The sequence below is a fragment of the Bufo bufo genome, chromosome 8 (assembly GCF_905171765.1).
Source record: "Bufo bufo chromosome 8, aBufBuf1.1, whole genome shotgun sequence".
In the NCBI taxonomy this organism is placed as follows: domain Eukaryota; kingdom Metazoa; phylum Chordata; class Amphibia; order Anura; family Bufonidae; genus Bufo; species Bufo bufo.
The window spans coordinates 51,451,940-51,474,669 of record NC_053396.1 but is presented as its reverse complement, the minus strand read 5'-3'; the positions used below and the strand labels follow the sequence as shown (position 1 = coordinate 51,474,669).

The following is a 22,730-nucleotide window of genomic DNA, read 5'->3' as shown; positions in this document are numbered from 1 at the left end:
GTGAAATTCAGAATTTTCATCTCCATTTTCCTTTAATTCTTGTGGAACACCTAAAGGGTTAACAAAGTTTGTAAAATCAGTTTTGAGTAACTTGAGGGGTGTCGTTTCTAAAATGGGGTCATTTTTGGGTGGTTTCTATTACGTAAGCCTCACAAAGTGACTTCAGACCTGAACTGGTCTTTTAAAAAGTGGGTTTTGGAAATTTTCGGAACATTTTAAGATTTGCTTCTAAACGTCTAAACCTTCTAACGTCCCCAAAAATTAAAATGGCATTCACAAAATCATCCAAGCATGAAGTAGACATATGGGAAATGTAAAGTAATAACTATTTTTGGAGGTATTACTGTCTATTATAAAAGTAGAGATTTGGAAATTTGCTAATTTTTCAAAATTTCTGGTAAATGTTTTATTTTTTTTAATAAAAAAAATAAAAAATTTACTCAATTTTACCACTGTCATGAAGTACAATATGTGACTAGAAAACAATCTCAGAATGGCCTTGATAGGTAAAAGCGTTTTAAAGTTATCTCCACATAAAGTGACACTGGTCAGATTTGCTAAAAATGGCCTGGTCCTGAAGGTGAAAACTAGCTTGGTCTTGAAGGGGTTAATGACAAATCTGAGGGGTTAGCTGTAGCGTTTGAAGATTACAAATGGCTTAATAAAATATGCCACTTTCACACGAGCGTTCGGGTGTCCGCTCGTGCGCACCGTTTGAAGGGGCTCACGAGCGGCCCCGAACACATCCGTCTGGCCCTAATGCATTCTCAGTGGAGGCGGATCCACTGAGAATGCATCAGCCTGCCAGCGTTCAGCCTCCGCTTCGCTCAGTGAGCGGACACCTGAACGCTGCTTGCAGCGTTCGGGTGTCCGCCTGGCCGTGCGGAGGCGAGCGGATCCGTCCAGACTTGCAATGTAAGTCAATGGGGACGGATCCGCTTGAAGATGACACCATATGGCTCAATCTTCAAGCGGATCCGTTCCCCATTGACTTACAATGTAAAGTCTGAACGGATCCGCTCAGACAACTTTCAGACTTAGAAAATTTTCTAAGTTTTAATGCAGACGGATCCGTTCTGAACGGATGCGAACGTCTGCATTATCGGAGCGGATCCGTCTGATGAAACATCAGACGGATCCGCTCTGAACGCTAGTGTGAAAGTAGCCTAAAAAGGAGATAAAATTGGCAAAAATACAAAACGAACAGCAGGTAGCAAAAGAGAGCAAAACAAATCCCCAAAAATTCTTTAAATATATAAATGCTAAAAAACCTAGGTCTGAGCAGGTAGGTCCACTAAATAATGGTAAAGGGGGGGTAGTCACTGAAGATAAGGAAAAGGCAGAGTTACTAAATGTTTTTTTTAGCTCTGTTATATACAAAAGACGAGTAAGGGGGGCTGTTAGTACATCCAGTAATATACTCACTTGGCTAACTGTAGATATGGTCCAAGACAAGTCAAATAGGATAAATGTGAACAAGGCTCTGGGTCCAGATGGATTACCCCCAAGAGTGCTTAACTCCTTAGTGACCAGCCTGTTTTGGGCCCTACTGACCAAGCGTTTTTCTTGCTTTTTTAATCGTCGCGTTCCAAGAGCTATGACTTTACTTGTCCGTCTATATAGCTTTGAGGGCTTGTGTTTTGCGGGACAAGTTGTAGTTTTTAATGGTGCCATTTTAGGATACACATAACTTTCTGATTAACTTTTATTAACTCTTTATGGGAGGGAGATGGGAAAAACCGCAATACTGCCACCGCGTTTTTACGTTATTAATTTTATGGCATTCATTTTTCGGTATCAATATAATATCTTTATTCTCTGGGTCACTACGATTACAGCGATACCAAATACATATGGTTTTTTTTCTGTTTTACTACTTTTTTGCAATAAAACCCTTTTTTGTTTTTCAAATACATTTTTTTTTATCTATATATATTTTTTTTTTATTTACGGCGTTCACCGTAGGGGATAATTTACTGGATATTTATGTAGCCCGGGTTGTTATGGACACGGCAATACCAAACATATGGGGGAGATTTTTTCTAAATTATTTATTTATTTTTCATTGAAAAACATTTTCAATGGAAAAAAGCGTTTGTTTTTTTTATGGGAATTTCTTTATTGAATAAATGTTTTTTTTTTTTTTTTTTTTTAACCACTTAATAGTCCCACAATCCCACAATGGGGACTATAACAGACAATATTCTGATTGATTTTAAAATGCAATGCGTTATCCCTATAGTGCATTGCATTTTAATGTCAGTGCTATTCAGCTATTGACCAGAGATGAGAAATTACTGCTGGAAATTACTCAAGGCTGGTCTGGGGCCTAAACGAGACTCCAGCCAGCCTTCACACACACCGGCACCCTGCGATCGCATTTGAGGGGGACCTATGGGCGATGGAGGGAGTCCGCTCCCTCTGTCAGCACTTTAAATGCAGCGGGCGCTATTGCCCGTGGCATGTAAAGTGTTAAATTGCCCGGATCGGCACTCCTGCCGGTCTAGGCTGTTAGAGCAGGGCCACGGGGACGGTGCAGCGCTTAGACTGGGCCGCTGTAAAAAAATGCGTATGGGTGGTCACTAAGGGGTAAAAAAAAAGGTATAGATTAGCTGGACAGGGCTTTAATCTTGCTCTACTCACCCTTTCCCTATGGCCCAACCCCTTTTTAAAAGGAAGATGGACATTGATCCAGGGATCGATATAGCAGGATTACAGGTTTAACTTCATGGGCTTTTGTTTTTTTCCAACATTAACCACTACGGTATGTAACTATGAATCAATCCAGTCCACAATTAAATATCTGTTTCCAAACTGTGTAATGTGTACCATTGACATAAAGGATGTGTATTATCACATACCCGTTTTTCCAAGTTCCCAGAAATTCTTTAGAGTGGCAGTTCGGATAGGGGAAAAAATCCTTCATCTCCAGCACAGGGCCCTTCCTTTCAGAGTTTCACAGGCCCCCCAGGCTGTTTTCAAAAATCATGGAGGAGGTGATGGCTCATGTGAGGGAATTCTATTCTATTCTAATAGTACATTACTTGGACGATTTTCTACTGATAGCAAGTTCCCCAGATATACTCCTAGAACATCTTCATCAGACAATCACCATTTTGCAGAAACTGGGGTGGCAGATAAACTGGGAGAAATGTCTCCATCTCTTCAATGTCTTTTTCTGGGTTTTATTCTGGACTTGGTAAGTCAGAAATGTCTTCTCCCTCAGAAAAAGATAGATACAGGATGTTCAGGAGCTGTGTCAAATATAGACTAGAACGATCAGGAGTATGGCAGTGTTAGGAAAAATGACCTCTTCCATTCCCACTGTGAATTGGGCCCTCTTTCGTTCGTGCCTACTTCAATTAAAGATACCGGAGACCTGGGACAGTTCTCCCCAGACTTTAGACCAACCCCTTCAGTTAGATCCTCAGGTGCTTTCCTCTTTGACCTGGTGGATGTCCCTAGAAAACCTAAATCAGGGGTTACTTTGGGTGTTACACGATCAGTTGGTAATTACGACACACGCCAGTCCAGTGGGTTGGGGGGCCCATTCTGTACTAGGTATCCTCCAAGGCACCTGGTCCCAGAGTCGGTCACAGGAATCCCAGAATATGAGGGAATTGAGGGCCATCCTGTTTGCTATCAGGATCTGTGTCAGAGCTCAGGGGTCGAAATGTTAAGATTTTCTCTGACAATTCCACAGCGGTTGCATATCTGAACAGGCAGGAAGGCACCAGGTCTCCATCTTTGATGTCGTTAGCTAAAAAAAAAAAAATTCAACTATTATCGCTCCGGTTCTGTCCATAACAGCTGTTCACCTCTGACGGACAACACAGAAGCAGAATTTTTGAGCCGTCATTCCCTAGACTAGTGGGAGTGGTGTCTAAACCATTTGTTTTTTTATCAGATATGCAACCTTTCGGGTCAGCCGGAATTAGACCTCTTTGTTTCCAGAGAAAACAAGAAATGTCATCTTTTCTTTTCCCTCAAACCCAGGGACAACCCAACAGGGATAGGCCCTTTTTTCCGTTCTTGGTCGAACCTCCTGCTCTATGTCTTCCCTGCTCTGAGATTAATTCCCAGATTAGTTCAAAAACTAAGGTCAGAGCAGGTGAGACTAATCTTGATAGCACCATTTTGGACAAGAAGGACTTTGTTCACCTGTTTAAGGCTGGATTCACACGTCCGTGTAGCACGGTCCGTGTAACGCGGCCTGGATTTCTTCTAAGTGCAGGAGCGCACAGCGTCATTGGTTGCTATGACGCCGTGCGCTTCCTGCTGCCGCCGCAGTACAGGAGTACACTGGTATAGATCATACCAGTGCATTACTGTACTGCGGCAGCAGCAGGAAGCACACGGCGTCATAGCAACCAATGACGCCGTGCGCTCCTGCACTCAGAAGAAATCCAGGCCGCGTTACACGGACGTGTGAATCCAGCCTAAGAAGGATGTCCCTCTCAGATCCCTAAGTTCTGCCGTTAAGGAAGGATCTCCTCTTTCAGGGTCCAATTTTTCATCCATTTCTAGACAAAATACACCTGACAGCCTGAAATTTGAGAGGGGGACCCTGAGTAGAAAAGGCTTATCTAACCAGGTGATTTCTACTCTGTTGGGCAGTAGGAAGCCGTTCACATCAAACATGTATTTGAGGATCTGGTCGATAATTTCAAAATTTTGGCAAGGTTCTGTCGACCCTTTACTTCCCCCTCCTATGCCAAAGATCTTAGATTTTCTTCAGGAAGGTTTGAACAAAAAATTAAGACTTGGTACTCTTAAAGTTCAAGTCTCTGCGTTAAGTGCCATTTTTGATGTATCTCTGGCCTTACATCCTTGTGGTAAATGCTTTTTTAAAGCTGTAAGCAGACTTGCTCCACCTGATAACCTAAAAGTCACGCTCTGGGATCTTAATTTGGTCCTCTCTAGCCTGATCAATCCTCCATTTGAGCCTTTGGATGAGATCCCGATTAACATCCTATCGATTAAAGCAGTGTTTTTGATTGCCATCACCTCAGCTGGAAGGGTGGGAGAAATTAGTTCCCTTTCCGCTAACCCTCCTTTTACTAATTTCCTAGTGGATAGAGTGGTTCTTAGAACGGACCCGGCTTTCCTTCCCAAGGTTGTATCTCCCTTCCATCGTTCTCAGGAGATTATTTTATTCTTACCTTAATTTTTTTATTTTTACCTTCCTTATGTCAAAACCCTAAGAACGATAAGGACAGAAAGCTGTGTTGTCTTGATGTTGAGATGTTTAGATACTTGGAAGTGATACTTGGAAGATTTCTAGGCTGTTTGTCCTTTTCCATGGTAGAGATAAGGCTACTTTCACACTAGAGTTTTTTTCGGATCCATCATGGATCTGCACAAACGCTTCCATTACAATAATACAACCACATGCATTCGTCATGAATGGATCCGGTTGTATTATGTCTTCTATAGCCATTATGGATCCATATTGAACACCATTGAAAGTCAATGGGGGACAGATCCGTTTTCTATTGTGCCAGATTGTGTCAGAGAAAACAGATCTGTCCCCATTGACTTACATTGTGTGCCAGGGTGGATCTGTTTGGCTCAGTTTCGCCAAGCAGATCTGACTGATCGGAGGCAAACTGATGCATTCTGAGCGGATCCTTTTCCATTCAGAATGCATTAGGGCAAAACTGATCCGTTTGGACCGCTTGTGAGAGCCCTTAACGGATCTCACAAACGGAAAGCCAAAACGCTAGTGTGAAAGTAGCCTAAGGGAAAACAGGTTTCTTCTCGCACTCTGACCAGGTGGATAATGAAATCCTTTTGTTTAGCTTACTGCTCTGTGGGGAAAAACTCCCCCCTCTGGGTTTGGCGCTCACTCGATTTCTACCTCCTGGGCGGAGAGAGCTAATGCCTCTAGAGCAGGGGTGCACAACCTGCGGCCCTTGATGCCATTCTGTGTGGGCCCCCAACCATCTGGTAACAGACATGTATGTCTAGGTCTTGTGGCTGCTCACATGTATTTTTCATGTATTTCTCCCATTAGATGGGAGTCCTGGAAGTGTAACTAGACATTAATGGTATATAATGTGTGTTCAATATGCCATAAGTACAATATTTCAGTTGTTAATACACCTTTAAATTTTAATTTCTGCCCTTGTCATTGGTTAAGTCTGGCAATGTGGCCCCCAACCAGGAAACGTTGTGCACCCCTGCTCTAGAGCAAATATGTCGGGCTGCAACTTTTTCAGACATTATAGACTAGACCTGGGATCTAGCGACCTTTTGTCCTTTGGCAGAAAAGTCCTGCAAGCAGTGGTCCTGCCCTAATCAGTATTTTCTATTCTATTCAGTCTCTCAGGGTGCTTTTCCATGATCCCATGACAGCAACCGTATTTATTACCACCCTTATGGTTTGGTGCTTTCCTGTACATATATGTACATGTATATACATCAAATTAAAAAAAATGGTGGAATATATAGTGACATTAGGTCAGGCTTCTTGCTATTAACTGGTGTGATGTGGAGGGGCTCCTCCTCTTAAACTCTCCATAGAAGTAGAACCAGTCCTGTACTCCCCCCCCCCCTTCCCCTTCCCCATTCATTGCTCCAATTGCTTTGCTAGATATGTGTCAAGCTGGCATCTCGGGGGTGTCCTTTTTGTTGTAGCTCTTTCCATGTAACTGTCACAGCTTCTAACTCTAGATACAGCTGGTGGCAGTTGAAAGATAGAAGTGAGCATGTGCGACCTCCACAGCGATGTTACTGAGGTGGATGCAGAAATAAGGAAAAGAACAAAGAGCAGATGGTGCTATACAGATAGATTTTTATTCAATAACCCAGTGGCTATACAACATTTTTAATTACATGCCATTAGAAAATTATTCAGATCCAGATGGTGGTTTAAAAAATGTGGGATATTTTTGTAGGGCAACCTCTTTAAATATCTGCGATTGGAGTTCTCTCAGAATCAAGGATACTGCTCTCGGGTGTATGCTGTATAATACAGTAGTCTCTGGCTGGCTATGGTGCCCACTCAGCTTATCAGTGTTTAAAACCCCCACTTCTGCTGTACATGTGCCGTGGATGTTGCTAGTGGGTTAATACTTTATATTTATATGATTGTGAGCAGGGTTTTAGGAGCTGTTCTAATGATTTTTTATGGTGATAGGTTCCCTTTAAAACATAAGCTACAAGTACCTTGTTACAGAGCAGGAGGAGCTAGCTTTTTTCGGGCCCTCAGAACAGATGTACGAATACATAGTGTGCTGTCTGCATCTTTTGTGGCCCTGTTGAAATGAATGGGTTCACATCTGATCCGCAAAATTGCGGGAAAGAAAAATATGGTCGTGGGAATAGGCCCTTCTACTGAACCTTTTTCCATAAAACTATATCAAGCTGCTCAGCTCCTCCTGCTCTATAGCATCCTGCCTGCAGCTCAAACCATGTTCAATGTGACACGTTCCCTTTAATGATCGTCATACCCACAGCCATTATACCATTTTGTACTCTATATATAACAAATGTGGACAAAAAAATAGGTACACTATAAATGTACATGTGGTTTCAGTTACAGCAGAAATTTTGTGCTGATCTGTGTCTTTTTTATGTACCTTTAGTTCTAGAATTACAGAAACAGGTTGAAAATTTACAGAAGAAACTGCGGGAGACTCAAGAAAGAAGGAAACGTCAGGAAGAGCTCATTATGAAGGTGGAGAATGTTGCTCTTAAGGTGAGGAGAAAGTAGTATTGTATCTACAAGATATTTGTGAGGGCTATTATAGTGTTCTCACCAATTTTTTTATCTCTGCACCGCCAGACACGTCTACAAGCAGTGCTTGATGAATTCAGGCAGCAGGAAGACCGTGAGAAACAACAGGTGAGGTATTCTGCAGTATGTAACATTGCAGATGGTTGCTTGCTATGTTGTATTCTCAAGCACAGTAAAAAAATTGAGACTAGGTAAAGACCAATGTAAGGTGCCGTGCTCCAGACTAAAAATAATACCTAGTAGCCATTGGCTCCTGAACTGAAAAATTTAGGAGCCAAATTTAATTTTTAGTCGCCAAATCGAATCAAAATTTTGGTATTGTGACAACGCTGGTATCGTGACAACGCTACGTTTCAATACCAAAATTTTGATTAGCTTTCGTCACCATAAAAATGTATTGCGATACTCAATACCAAAAAAAAAAAAAAACTCCAAAAAAAGCCGCGTGCATTTCGCATTTTATGAAACGTTCGGCCCATAATAGAACAGTCCTATCCTATTTTTAGGGATTACAAAGTGACAAAAAAATGGCAAATCGCATGGTTTTTATTTATTTATGTCTGTTACGGCGCTCACCGCATAGGAGATATTTTTTAATAATTTAATAGTGTGGCCTTTTCGGACGCAGCGCTATGTAATGTCTATTTATTTATTGTTTATATATTTTATATGTAAAATTGAGAAAGGGGGATTTAAACTTAATATTTTAGGGTACTTTCACACTAGCGTTTTTCATTTCCGGCATAGAGTTCCGTCACAGGGGCTCAATACCGGGAAAGAACTGATCAGTTTTATCCCGATGCATTCTGAATGGAGAGCAATCAGTTCAGGATGTCTTCAGTTCAGTCATTTTGACTGATCAGGACAAAGATAAAACCGCACCATGCTACGGTTTTATCTCCGGCGAAAAAAACTGAAGACTTGCCTGAATGCCGGATCCGGCATTTTCCCCCATAGGAATGTATTAGTGCCAGATCCGGCATTCAAAACACCGGCAGACCGGTAAAAATGTGTAAAAAGATACAAGACGGATCCGTCTGTCTGCATGACAAGTGGAGAAACGGATCCGTCCTTGCAATGCATTTGTGAGATGGATCCGCATCCGGATGCGTCTCACAAATACTTTCAGTCACATCCAGATCGGCGGATCCGGCAGGCAGTTCCGACGACGGAACTGCCCACCGGATCACACTGCCGCAAGTGTGAAAGTAGCCTTAGTGTTTGTTTTTTTTTCTTTTTTACTTACTTACCCTTGTCCTATTCACCTTTAGGCCCCTTTCACATGGGCGAGATTTCTGCACGGGTGCAATGCGTGAGGTGAACGCATTGCACCCGCACTGAATCCGGACCCATTCACTTCTATGGGGTTGTGCACATGAGCGGTGATTTTCACGCATCACTTGTGCGTTGCGTGAAAATCGCAGCATGCTCTGTTGTGCGTTTTTCACGCAACGCAGGCCCCATAGAAGTTAATGGGGCTGCGTGAAAATCGCAAGCATCCGCAAGCAAGTGAGGATGCAGTGCGATTTTCACGCATGGTTGCTAGGATGAAAGTCTATTCACTGTATTATTTTTCCTTATAACATGGTTATAAGGGAAAATAATAGCATTCTTTAATACAGAATGCTTAGTAGAAGGTCAATTGAGGGTTAAAAAAATAAAAATGAACTCGTCTCCTCCAATTGATCGCGTAGCTGCCAGTCTCCTGTTCTTTCTTCAGGACCTGTCAAAGGACCTGTGGTGACATCACTGTGCTCATCACATTGTACATCACATGATCCATCACCATGGTAATGGACCATGTGATGAGCTCAGTGACGTCACCATAGGTCCTGAAGAAAGAACAGGAGACCGGCAGCTGCGCGATCAATTGGAGGAGGTGAGTTAATTATTATAAAAAAATTTAACCCTCATTGGCACTGCTGTTTATTATACTGGGTTGTGGGGGGCGCACTGCGCCACCAATGTTTATTATACGGGGGTGGGGGGTGCACTGCGCCACCAATGTTTATTATACTGGGGGGGGCACTGCGCCACCAATGTTTATTATACTGGGGTGTTGGGGGGGGGGGGGGGGGGGGGGTTCGTGCGCACTGCGCCACCAATGAAGATAACTGACCTGTTAATACAAATACAGGAGGCGGGTGCCGGAATCAAATAGCCGGCACCCGACCTCTATGACAGGGAGCTGCGATCCGCTGCAGTTAACCCCTGAGGTACCGCACTTGATTCCGGCACCCGCCTCCTGTATTTGTATTAACAGGTCAGTTATTTCATTGGTGGCGCAGTGGCCACAGCCCCTCCCCTCCTCCTCCCGTCTCTTCTTATTGGCGGCGGCAGCAGCACAGGGGGGAGGGAGAGACTCCTCCACTGCGCTGCTGAGAAGAACATCGGCGGCGGGGCAGAGAACTATCAGCTCCCGTGCCCCGCCGCTGTATTCAGAGCTGCGGCGGCAGGTCTAGTCGCAAATGGCGACAAGACTAAAAAAGTCTTGTCGCCATTTGTAAATTTTAAGTCGCATTGGCGACCATTTTGGTCGCCATCTGGAGCCCTGTGGTGCATGCCTCCCTAAACGCAGGGCCAGCAGTCCGTAGAGAATCCAGTAACTGATCCAGGCAGCACTCCAGCAATCATCCAGTATGAGCTGAAACATGTCAGGGGGGAACGAACTCTCCTTAGGGAGAGAGCACCTTAGTCAGTGTGAGAAGACTTATAGGCCATACATGCTTCTCTGGAATTCTGGGAGGGAAGGGATGCAAGGCTTATTTTAAGAGCTAAACATTGACTTACAGGATAGCTGCCTTACATCTGGTGGCATTAGAGGCAGAGCTTGTTAAGAGCTCATTTGCATCCCTTGCCTCCCAGGAGCATGTATGGCCTATAAGTCTCCTCACACTGATTAAGGTGCTCTCTCCCTAAGTTCCCCCCTGACCTGGACACAGGCCTCTCACCCGTCCCAGTCAAGCCAGTACTCTCTGCTCTGCACTGATGAGGGGCAATCACCCCGAAAAAGCTGTCTGCAGATGAGGTGCTGGCTTATTTAATATGCAAGTCAGGTCTCAAGGCTTATTTAAAGGGTCGAACATTGACTTCTAGGATAGCTGCCTTACATCTGGTGGCATTAGAGGCAGAGCTTTTTAAGAGCTCATTTGCATCCCTTCCTGAGCTGAAACTTTGCATTGAGTGAGTAAAGGATCGTCCCTGGAGTGCTGCCTGTACCTCTGCTATTGCCATCTAAGGACTACTGGACCTGTGTCTTAATGAAGTGTGCAAATACACCTGTATGTAATGTCTTTTAATAAAGCATGATTTGAATAATTTTTTTGTGATACAATGCAGGTTTTACAAAATTACAAGGTTACAAAGGTTTTAAGGGCCCTTTACACAGGCTGAGAATCACTAGATCATAGGAGCACAAGGAGTGTTCCTAGAAACGCTCATTAGCGATAATCTGGCGGTGTAAATGTACACCAATTAACAAGCAAAACACTTGTTCACCAAGTAATTGAATTTTTTGCGGTAAACGATTCAGTATGGGGAAGAGCAGTGGCATTGGTGATTACTCCTCAATATACCGTGGAGGAGATCACTGCATGTGAATGCAATGAGCAGTCTCCTCCGCTAGCGAGCAGCAGATTGTTGGGAAGGAATGCTTCCCTCCCGACAATCTGCTGGTGCATCGTCCCGTGTAAAGGGCTTTTCCTACACATGTAAATGTCCCTTGGTTTGTGCAGTACAATTCTTGAAGTAAATGATGTGCCAGTTCTTTACTTTGACCACAAATATATGTCCTTCCAAGATGAACAGGTCCAGGTTTTCAACTCTCACTTTTAGAGGACCTACCATCCTAGTAAATTTCCTCTCCTATATCTTAAGCCAAAATCTAGATCCCATATTCAAAATGGGATCTATAGTTGTTACATTTGGATCATGGGTTCTTGTCTTTTCTTTTACACCCTTACTTGCCTTAGGGGCTACTGCTAGACATTAAAGGAGAGATTTAGCTTCCCCTCTACACCAGAAAACTGCTGTCAAATAGCAACTCTTTGAGGGTATTTAGCTTCATTTGCCAATTTTCCAAGAAGTGGACAGAGCAGGACAGGGAATAGGTGGTGCCGTGCCTGGCGAGGATTATACCTGGTGTCTGCACCAGTTCATCGCTAGAGTAGATTTCACTTCTGGCGCATGGACCTGCATATATCTACCACACAGGATTTGTGCCTCTTAATTGTGGAACATCTGTCACCAGCGGGGCATAGATTAAAGGGGTTGTCCCCTTTTGAGGATAGGTCATCAATATCAGATTGGTGGGGAGGGGGGCGACGGCCGGTACCCCCACCAATCAGCTGTTTGAAGAGAACCCGGTCTTCATACAGGCGCTTTGTTCTCTTCTGTTTACCTGCTCACTGTGGACATCGCCGTGGCGAGCAGTGTATTTACATCTCCACCATCTCATTGACTTCAATGGGAAAGCTCCCTCCTATTCATTTAAACAGGAAGGACTCGTCCCATAGAAGTGAGTGGGATGGTGGAGTTGTAATTACACCAGCTCATCGCTGCTTATACAAGCACTGCGTTCTCGTCAAACAGCTGATCGTCGGGGGTGCTGAGGATAGATCATCAATATTACAAAAGCGGAAATCCCCTTTCTGTATTATTTGAACTGAAATCTATTGGGCCCAATACAGAGCTTTGTAATTTTAGCCCTTTTTGACGGTACCATTTATGACCGTTTTCTGTCCTGTAACCACTTCTTTACCCATCTGCATATGTTGTCCCCTAGCTTCATTACAAGGCTTTAGTGTGGTACAGCATCAGATGCTTTTGGAAAATCTAGGTATATCACATCACCCAAAATGACCAACATCCAGAGTAGCACTATCCTCCCCATAGACATAACTGGATGGCAGCAACATGACTCCATCTTTTTACCCTTTCTAAGTATTGGTACAACATCTGTGGTCCTCCAGTCTTGCTGCACGGACTCTCTTCTAAGAGATATAATGGCATATCTAAGCTCGATGATCTATCCAAGCTCGGTTCCTTAAAATATGTGGATGAATGGCGTCCAGTATTAGGTTTTTATCAGAATGAATTTGCTTAGGCTACATTCACACAAACGTATTTAGTTTCCGTGTCCGTTACATTTTTTATTTTGCGGATAGGATGCAGACCCATTCATTTCAGTGGGTCAGCAGAAAATGCGGACAGCACACCGTGTGCTATCCGCATCTGTATGTCTGTTCCGCAGCCTCGCAAATAAAATAGAACATGTCATATTCTTGTCCGTTTTGTGATGGATCCGCAAAAAAAACAAAACGGATGACGTCAGCAAAACACATACGGTTGTGTGAATGTAGCCTTAGACACAGCTTTACTTTATCATTTACTTTACTTTTATAATTGCTTTCCCATGAAATAACATTTCTGGGGTATCATGTCATATAATTTTATGTAGTGCCATTCCTCTATTATTCCTACTAGAAGTTTATGAATTTCCACTCGGTGTTGCAGTTCACCTTGTCAAAGAGGTGTCTCTGAACAGTCTATCACTAAAAGCACTGAATGGACATTGACAGACTGTGGAGGAGCACATATCCTACTGGTAATACCCAGTTGGCAATATATTCCTAAACCTCTTCTAAGGAGCATAATAGAGGATTGCTACAACAGTTATGTGAAAATGTCTGCTTGATTTCCACATGAAATAACTTTGGAGCATGTCAGGAGAGTTAACAGGCTAATCCCTTGAAAATGACTTGTCACCTCTGAACGGATTCCAGTGGTCCGACCCCCATAATCCTGAGAATGAAGCAGTAGTGTGCAGAAACACCGACGAAAAGTACATGTTTAGTATCCCATCTTTCAACAACAAACACCGGCCACTTTCAGTTTCATATGCATTTCAAATCATTAAGTCCATATAGTCCATCTCCAAAAGCGTGTCCACATGAGAGGTAGAAAGCGCGCCACAACGCTCAACACCAATGGTTCAGGGGATTTCCAGACTATATGAACGGGTAAGTATATGGGAATAGCACAGCACCTTTTCATCTGTGCACTCTCTATGGAATATTGTTTTTAAGATGTACGTTGCAAGTTATGGATTGAAGGATATATTATGGCAATGAATTACATATGAAACTGAGGAAGAGTCCTAGGACGCTGTGGCCGGTGCAGTGCTCTACCCCCTTGAGATACTATGATTAGTATCCCATCTTTCTCTTTGTCCTCTACAGTTGTTATCCTGTGGTCATCTCTTAGAGGGCTGATATTTTTCTTGCCATTTCAAAGCTATATTTTTTCCCACAGTCATATGATACGTGTATGGATACATTTTGAAACTTTATCCTATTGCTGGTAGAAGATGTAGGAGCCAGTTTCCATGGCATTACTTTGGGAGACCCAGCCTGCCCATGTAACCGCAGGCCAGGACTTCCTTCAGCTGTATCAAGCGACACAATTTATGCATCTGTAGGCTTTTCTTTTTTTCTTTCTTTGCGCTTTTATTGACCATCTTAAACCAGTGACGTACATGTTCTAAACTTTTAACTCGGACTAAAAGCAGCAGCTTGATATGTGTTCGCTGATGCCTCATTCACACGTCAGTGTCCGGTCAGTGATTTCCATCAGTGATTGTGAGCCAAACCCAGGTGCGGCTCTAAACACAGAACAGGTGCAGATCTCTCCATTATACCTCATGTCTGTGGAGGCTCCAGTCCTGGTTTTGGCTCACAATCACTGACATGTGAATGAGGCTTACGTTGAGGGATCATAGCATTAGGACTGTAACAAAATTGTGACAATTAGGGCCCATGCAGGTGAGAAGAGTTCTCAGAAAATACAGATCAGTTTTACATAGATATCTGTCATGATAGATGTGAAGTCTTTATTGATTACATAGAACAATATGAACATTAAACAGGTAAAAATAGCAAAAAGTATGTTTCCAGTAAATCTTTCCATAGTTAGTTCACCCATTAGATACAAGCCTAAGAGATCCCGTACAATTAGTGTTGGTCATTGTTGATTGTTGTATTTGCATTATGGAAGGCAATACAAGTTAGAAAATCATTACAGGAGTGATACCAGCATTATAGCTTCGTAATTTTTCAGCCGGAGGATCGTTTAGGCCTCATGCACACGGCCGTTGTTTTGGTCCGCATCCCAGCCGCAGTTTTGGTGGTTCGGATGCGGACCCATTCACTTCAATGGGGCCACAAAACATGCGGACAGCACTCCGTGTGCTGTCCGCATCCGTTGCTCCGTTCCGTGGCCCCCGCAAAAAAAATATAACATGTCCTATTCTTGTCCGCGCTTTGCGGACAAGAATAGGCAGATATATTAAAGGTAGTTTGTGCCGTTCAGCAAATTGCGAAACGCAAACGGACGCCATCCGTGTTTTGCGGATCCGCGCTTTGCGGACCGCAAAAAACGGAACGGTCGTGTGCATGTAGCCTTACTATCAGGATAGTTCGGTGTGGAACATTACTGCCTGATAGGAACGTTAAAACAAAATAATAATAAACTTTATTAATTAAAACCGGAGTCAAAGACTCATACCTCAAAAATATCATGCTAGGGTATATCCTCAAGGTGCGGGGAAGAGATCCTCCTATCCCTCAATGTATTGCTAGGGTCTAGGAGGGTGCTATCTCTGAGAGCAGGGGTAGTGTTACTATCGGAGTGTGTTTTCACACACACCATAGTACTATCCCTGTGGTGAGCTCTTGTATGGCAGTGATAGGATACTGGACAATACACCTACCTTATGTGTGAGGAGGTGTTCATATCCGGATCCCAGAGTAACACTGATGCGCATATTGACGGTGTTACTAAGTCTTAATAGGGTTCAGAGATAACACCCTCCTAGACCCTAGCAATGCATTTAGGTATAGGAGATACAAAAGCAACTTGTATATCTCTTCCCCGCACCTTCAGGATATACCCTAGCCTGATATTTTTGAGTCTTTGACTCCGGTTTTAATTAATAAAGTTTATTATTATTTTGTTTTAACGTTCCTATCAGGCAGTAATGTTTTAGTATCGACAAAGTAGGGACGTATACATAGCACTATTTATCATTTAGTTCGGTGTGGAACTCAACTGCTAGGTCAGAGGACCAGTCACCAAAGAATGCAGTACAATCTGACAGCACCATGTTATAGAGCAGGAGAAGCTGAGCAGATTGAGAATAGATTCAGTAAAACCTGTAATTTATACCTCTGCTCCTGTGGACCAGCATCTGTACAGGAGGGAGGGGTTATCAGTGATTGGTATTGTGTGCATAGAAAGATAGCTGTCAATCACTGCTAACCCCGCCTCCTTGTACCGATAGCACTGCACAGGGTGGCAGATGTCAATATGAAAAATGACAAGTTTTACTGACTCTTTTCCAAATAACTATATATCTATATGCTTGCCTCCTCCTGCTCTATAACATGGTGCTGTCAGATTGCTTTTCATTTTTTGGTGGCAGGTCCTCTTTAACACCGCCTGGTTGCCAGAGACACAATGCCAAGCAGATAAAGCAATCCAGGCCACCAGTCTGCTTCAGACGTTTGTCTCTAGATTTTTTATTTTTTTATTCTTGGATATAGTTAGTGTATGACTCTAGAATTGAAATATTACCCACCATGCCCAAATGTTTTATATCGGCAGCCCCCTGCTCCGCTTCATGTTACATGACTGCCTTCAGAATCGCTCTACATGGTCTACTCCCTGTTCTTGTCCGTACAATGCTATTTTGACACTTCTTTCTACAGTGTCGGAGAAATTGATAGTCCCAATGACACGAGCACTTGCTAGATGTTAAAATACTAATCTTTCTGCAGAGTTCTTTTTGAGAGCAGAAAGGGTTAACTGAGGAGGTCAGTGGTCATTTGTTAAGGCACAGAGTAAGGGTACATTCACATGGTCAGGTTTCTGTATGTTCAGTTTTCAAAGCCAAAACCAGGAGTGAATTTGAAAAGAGGAGACGTTATACGTATCTGTCCTTTATACTTTCTCTTCTTTTATGATCCAGTCCTGATGTTTGCTTTCAAAACTGCATGCAGAAACCTGACCGTGCGCCATACACAGTAGGATTGGCCGTGTTCATATAGCTGCGGATTTCAGCTGAAATTCATCTGATGGGCGTGACCAGCTTAAAAGGAAACTGTCACGTTTTTTTGTAGTTTTTTTTGTTTTTGTTTTTTCAACTCCATACTCATTACAAAAAATATTTTTTTGAAGTTTTGCCTGGATGTATTTTTTATTCCGGCAGTGCTGTGCCATTGAAAAATGGAATACAGAATATCATCCTTCTGTAGCCATCTACACAAGTAAGACCTCTTTTATAGATAAGTAATTCATTGTCTGTTTACTGCTGCTGTGAGGGAAAGAAGTTATCTGAAGGTTAATCCTTGTGATAGTAATAGGTGTAGAATTGGGGTGACATTAGACAGCTCCATTGTTCTTTTGATAAGCCTAGACAAAGATGTCCCCAGAAGAGGGGAGTAAAGTGTGATGCTCTAATTGAGTCACTCATTCCCCTTCCCTATCTGGCTGCAGTGAATGGGTATAACTGAGGAAGCCATGCCGTGCTGCAAATCCACATACAGAGCGAAGGTAATGAGCCAGAACAGGAAGTAAAATATATGGAAGGTCGTCAGAAAATTATATCCAGAAAACCGGACGGGACAGAGCACACTGTGCATGCATGGCTACTACAAAGACACAGCTTGATGGACATGTCTAATGGTAGCCATATATAAAAAAAGGGGTTTCCAGATAGTCACTGAGTTTTGGAAAAACTTTTGATATGTCCTAGAACTATATCTCAAGTTTTGATTAAGGGGGTCTGAGCACTGAGACCCCATTGAGCACTAGTACGAGGAGAGAGAAACGTGCACTTATTTCGCTCAACTCAGTGACCCTTTAAGGAAATTTGTCTCCAGCTGGAAACTGACAGCTGAGGTACAGAGGAGCTAGAATGTCTTATAGTTCTCATACGGTTTCTTCATCTTTTAAATATGGGTTAACTAGCAATAACTAGAACTGTATTCAAGAGAGAAGATCTGATTTTCAAAAAAAATTTTTTTACTTGAGATGCTTTGAGAGTGCTTTTCTTAACCCTACGCTTATCACTAACCTATGGAAAACAGGTAGACACATATCCTGAAGAACACATAATAATTTGTACATTTTCTCCCTAGGTGACATCATTGCAGGAGCAGCTTGAAGCTCTGATAGAGAAATGAGGAAGAAACTGAATGTAATAACCTTCAAGCAGATGGGTTGGAAGATGATGATCGAGTTAGCGCCAGATTCCTAATAAAGACTAGATGGGCCCGATGAATGTTTTTATCACAATGACAACAAACGTACTGTTTTAATGTAATTGTGCAGTGTTCAGGAACTCACGATATCCAATATATATTTTGTAGTGAGCTACACAGTAAAAAAAAAAAAAAGGGGGGGACCAAAAAAATTCGGACACTGGGCAGATAATTGTGATTGGTGCAATTTAGTTTTTGCCATTGGGTCATGATAGTCCTGTGACTTCACCGCCAATCGAAAATGCATTTTCAAGGCACAAATACATTTTTTAAACATTCATTGAAGGTAGAATTCTGGAAATTATGTATAGATGACTACACAGCAGAATATGTTCAAAGTACATTTAGAATCCATAGTTTAACAATAAATTCACTCATTTTATTTACTGGGAAAATGTGGCCATTTTTGGTTGAAAGATGAAAATAGACTTTTTGATTATCTTTGATAAAGTTTTCGATATTTCACTTAGTAATGTTTTCTTTTTCAGCGTTTTCTGACAAACACTGCTGCGTCGGTAAACAATCACGTACGTTAACCATCCCATCCACTTACAATAGCTGTCTACATTTACAGTGAATTTTTTATATCATAATGTGTTTCGGTCCAAAATTCGTGGCATTTTGCTCACTTAAAGGGGTTTTCCGGGAATTCTTTAAAATGACTGTGTCCACTTATACAGCTGCCCGGGTGGTTGAGGGGAGAACAAAGAGCAGGATCCCTGTTCCTGTCAGGTGCTAGCCCTGACGGCATAGCAATAGGTAGGATTGGATCACATCATTAAGATGGGCTGCTTGCAGCCATATTAAATAATTCCTAAATAACCCCTTAAATATATTCTTATATCAATTGAAGCTATGAATAGCACCTACAGCCACCAGTAGAGGGAACTTACTGCATGGTGTTGGGGCAGATTTACTAACCCTGCCCATTATTTAGACAGTGTAGACCAGGCAGTCTCATGCTGTATGATACATTTGGTTCATCTTGCTACACTTGTGTAATTTTACATCATCTATTAATTAGCTTACTTTGCATTATTGCATTTTAATCCACGTTAAATAATTTCCCCTCTGCATGCAACAATGATCGGCTCTGGAAGCATGGTGTGTGTGTGTGTTGCCCATGGCTTCCCTGACCCCGAACTGACTGTATCACAGGAATTTATGTCAGTCTGTTCGTATCTGATCGGCAGGTTTTTGCAGTATTATATGAGTACACTAAAATAGGCCTGTGATCAGATAGACTGACTGTCATAAATTCAGGTCAGGGGAGCTGCGGTCAGACCAGGAGAAGTGACCGATCTCATTTAATTTTGGAACTGAATACAACTAGCAGTTTTTACATTACATCACAGTACAATTCTTTCTGCTTTATACTATTCTTGTTCATCTATGGCACATACTCTTTAACCGGCTTTAGGCAGTGTTCACATCTGCATCAGAAGCTCTGTTCTGAGCCTCCATTGTGGTTTCCTTCTAACTGACAAACTACATTTTGGGAAGTTATATGTAAAATTGGGAAATGGGGTGATTTTTAATTTTTTATATTGTGTGTATTTATTTAATTTTTTTCTTATTTACCTTAGGGGGCTATAACCTGCGATCTTCTGATCGCTTGTCTCATAGACCATAACAGAGAACTATTGTCTATGTGATTTTCATTGTCTCTTGCACAGCTTTACAGGCAGGTTACCATGACAGGCCTGGGAACCTTCAGCAGGCTGTCATGGTAACAGACTGGAGCTGTTCCACGATTTCCCGAGGATAGGTAATCGGTTAAAAATCTCGGAAAACCCCTTTAAGATTGGACGATTCGTTTCTGGGTTGTACCAACTCTATCAGGTAAGTAACACTATTATGTTACTTACCTGATGAAGGGGTTGGTACAACCCAGAAACACATTGTCTGTGCACTAATAAAAGTATTTTCTGAAAAATTTCAGAAGATCTTCATCCTTTGCGGTGCCGTTTTGAGCCGCCTTTGTCTTCTTCACTACAAGGTATCTGAAGAAGTGTATCTTTAGAAGTACTCTTCCAGTGTTTTTGTGGTCCCCTGCTGGTGTTCTGTCTACTCCATTTGATGATCTGACAAATTGGCTAAGTGACTGCGACAGAATTTTTTTTTACAATATTGTGGGCAGGCCAAAATTGTGTTCACACACATTAATAAAACAAAGTCACAAGTCAATAGTATTAATGTTGTCCTTACCATATCCATACATAACCTTAGATTTAGCTGCTTGACATGGAAAAATATTCTACAATTTTCAAACCAGCACCTCGAATTGTTTTGTAATTGTATGTATGTAAAATGTATCTGTATAGCGCCTCCTGCTGTTTGCTATTTTTCCTTTTTTCTTTGACTTGCTCACTGAGATGGCCGCACATGCTCAGTTTCATCCTTCATCTGCCTGCTGAGCTGTGATAGGGCAGAGCATGAACACGCCCCCTGGGCTGCAGCAGAAAATACCCTCCCCTTGAGCTGTGATAGGGAGAGCTTAGACACGCCCCCTGTGCTGCAGCAGAAAAGACACTCCCCTTGAGCTGCCAGCTTGATATAAATCTAGCAGAGCAATGAATGGGCAGATCTCTGGATCCATGTGAGGTACAGGGCTGGTTCTAGCTTTGTTAGAGATTGTCATGTACTATATGATGTCTGATTTTCATGTTTTACATTAATCATAGGGTAACCCCTTTTAACACAAACTAAAGTACCATTCTTTTAATACATATTTTATGTGGCATAACACAAGTTAGATGATTAGTTTGTAGTTTAGAAACTAAACCTCATAAATTGGAAAGTACGGTAACCATTAAAACCTGTATTACACTTCCTAGAATTGACTTGCTCCATTTTTTTTATAAAAAAAAATAAAAAATCACTTTGTAGTATTGTAGCTTTCTTATTCATTTGATTGAGACATGGCAGCAATACCCTGCATCTCCACCATTAAATAGACTGCAGTGTAAACAACGATGAGGCCGCAGCCTCAAACAGCTGGGTGTCTGACCCCAAGGATCAAATATTGGTCTGTAATAAGGACAGGCTATCTATTTATTTAATTGTGAACTTGGAAATCCTTTTACCAACCTGTATGAAATTTTTCCCTTTCCTAGATGGGAGGCAAACTAAACATTTTCTCAAACAGTAGTGGTACAGCAATTGCTCATATAAACGTGCAGGAATGTACGAGGTCCCTGTGTCTCTGAGCCATGTCCCGAATCTCCTAGGGCTGACAGTGTCTGTGCCTCTCTTTCAGTAGCCCAGACTTCCTGAGCTGGCGCACACTCAGCTCTCTGAATAAGGCGGTATTCAATCAGATTGTGCAGCTTTGGGAGGTCCCCTGTCTGAAACCCGAAGATCATTCCCTGGGGGGGATGCCTTTCTCAACCATTGAAGGGGGAATTTCTACTATGCCTTCCTTCCTTGTTGCCTTCCCAGAATTATTTAGAAAGTGATCAGCGTGAGAGTTAGGGCTCCTGCTCATGACCGTATCCGTTTTTGCAGACCGCAAATCGTGGATCTGCAAAATTTATATACCGACCGAGATCCTTCCATTATTTTTTTCCCTGCAGAAATGTCCTATTCTTGTCCGCAAAACGAGGCAGTGGATGTAGACCAAAACTGCAGCCGTTTGCATGAGTCCTAACTCTGATCACCCTTTTTTGGACAAGGAGGGTGTGGTTCACGTGGCTTTGGAAGATTTCAATGTCGGATCCCTGGGTCCTGGCAGAAGACGGAATGAATAATGGAATGCCTCTAAAGGCATTCTGTTATGCATTCCGTCATAGAATTGCGTTATATTCCGTGGTAATGGAAACCATAACGCAATTCAGCTTTTACCAGTAAACGAAGCGTGAACGAATTTCAAAATATGAAATTCGCTCATCTCTAGCAATGATATGCTGTGTGTTGGAGGCTCACAAAGGAGCTAGACAAATAGGTTGCAAGGTAAATCGAAAATATGGTTATATGTATAGGTATGTGTTCTGGTTGGGTTACAGCTTGCAGCCTTAATGTAGTTTTTCAAAAATTAAGTTACTTTACCGGAATACCCCTTTAAGTTTTTGGACCATCTATTGATTAGGAGATTTGCCAAGTGACAGGGATATTAAAGCTATATTTTAGGTTTTGTCCCTGGGGATTTGAAAGCACTCGTTCATCAGGTAATTGGATCTTTTATGTGGTCACACACAATATTTTTCCAGCAGCATTGTGCTGTCTAAGGCTACTTTCACACTAGCGTTCGGGGCTCCGCTTGTGAGTTCCGTTTGAAGGGGCTCACAAGCGGCCCCGAACGGATCCGTCCAGCCCTAATGCATTCTGAATGGATGCGGATCCGCTCAGAATGCATCAGTCTGGCTCCGTTTGTCCTCCGCTCCGCTCAGCAGGCGGACACCTGAACGCAGCTTGCAGCGTTCAGGTGTCCGCCTGGCCGTGCGGAGGCAAACGGATCCGTCCAGACTTACAATGTAAGTCAATGGGGACGGATCCGTTTGAAGTTGACACAGTATGGCTCAATTTTCAAACGGATCCGTCTCCCATTGACTTTCAATGTAAAGTCAAAACGGATCCGTTTGCATTATCATGAACAAAAAAAAAAAAGAAAAATATTTTTTTTTTTTTTTTTTTTTTTCATGGTAATGCAAACGGATACGTTCTGAACGGAT

At 42.4% G+C, this 22,730-nt stretch overlaps 1 protein-coding gene across 2 annotated transcripts in view; it reads left to right on the top strand.

Annotated features, from left to right (window-relative positions):
- TAF7L (TATA-box binding protein associated factor 7 like) overlaps nt 1–18,670 on the top strand; it is a 76,035-nt gene extending 57,365 nt beyond the window's left edge. For both annotated transcript variants that reach the window (XM_040442355.1, XM_040442356.1), the window contains exons 11-13: nt 7,590–7,702; nt 7,790–7,849; nt 17,938–18,670. In XM_040442355.1, the coding sequence (XP_040298289.1) occupies nt 7,590–7,702; nt 7,790–7,849; nt 17,938–17,982 (218 nt within the window). In that variant the 3' untranslated portion in view covers nt 17,983–18,670. The remainder of the gene's footprint in view (nt 1–7,589; nt 7,703–7,789; nt 7,850–17,937) is intronic.
- The last annotated feature ends 4,060 nt before the right edge of the window (nt 18,671–22,730 follow it).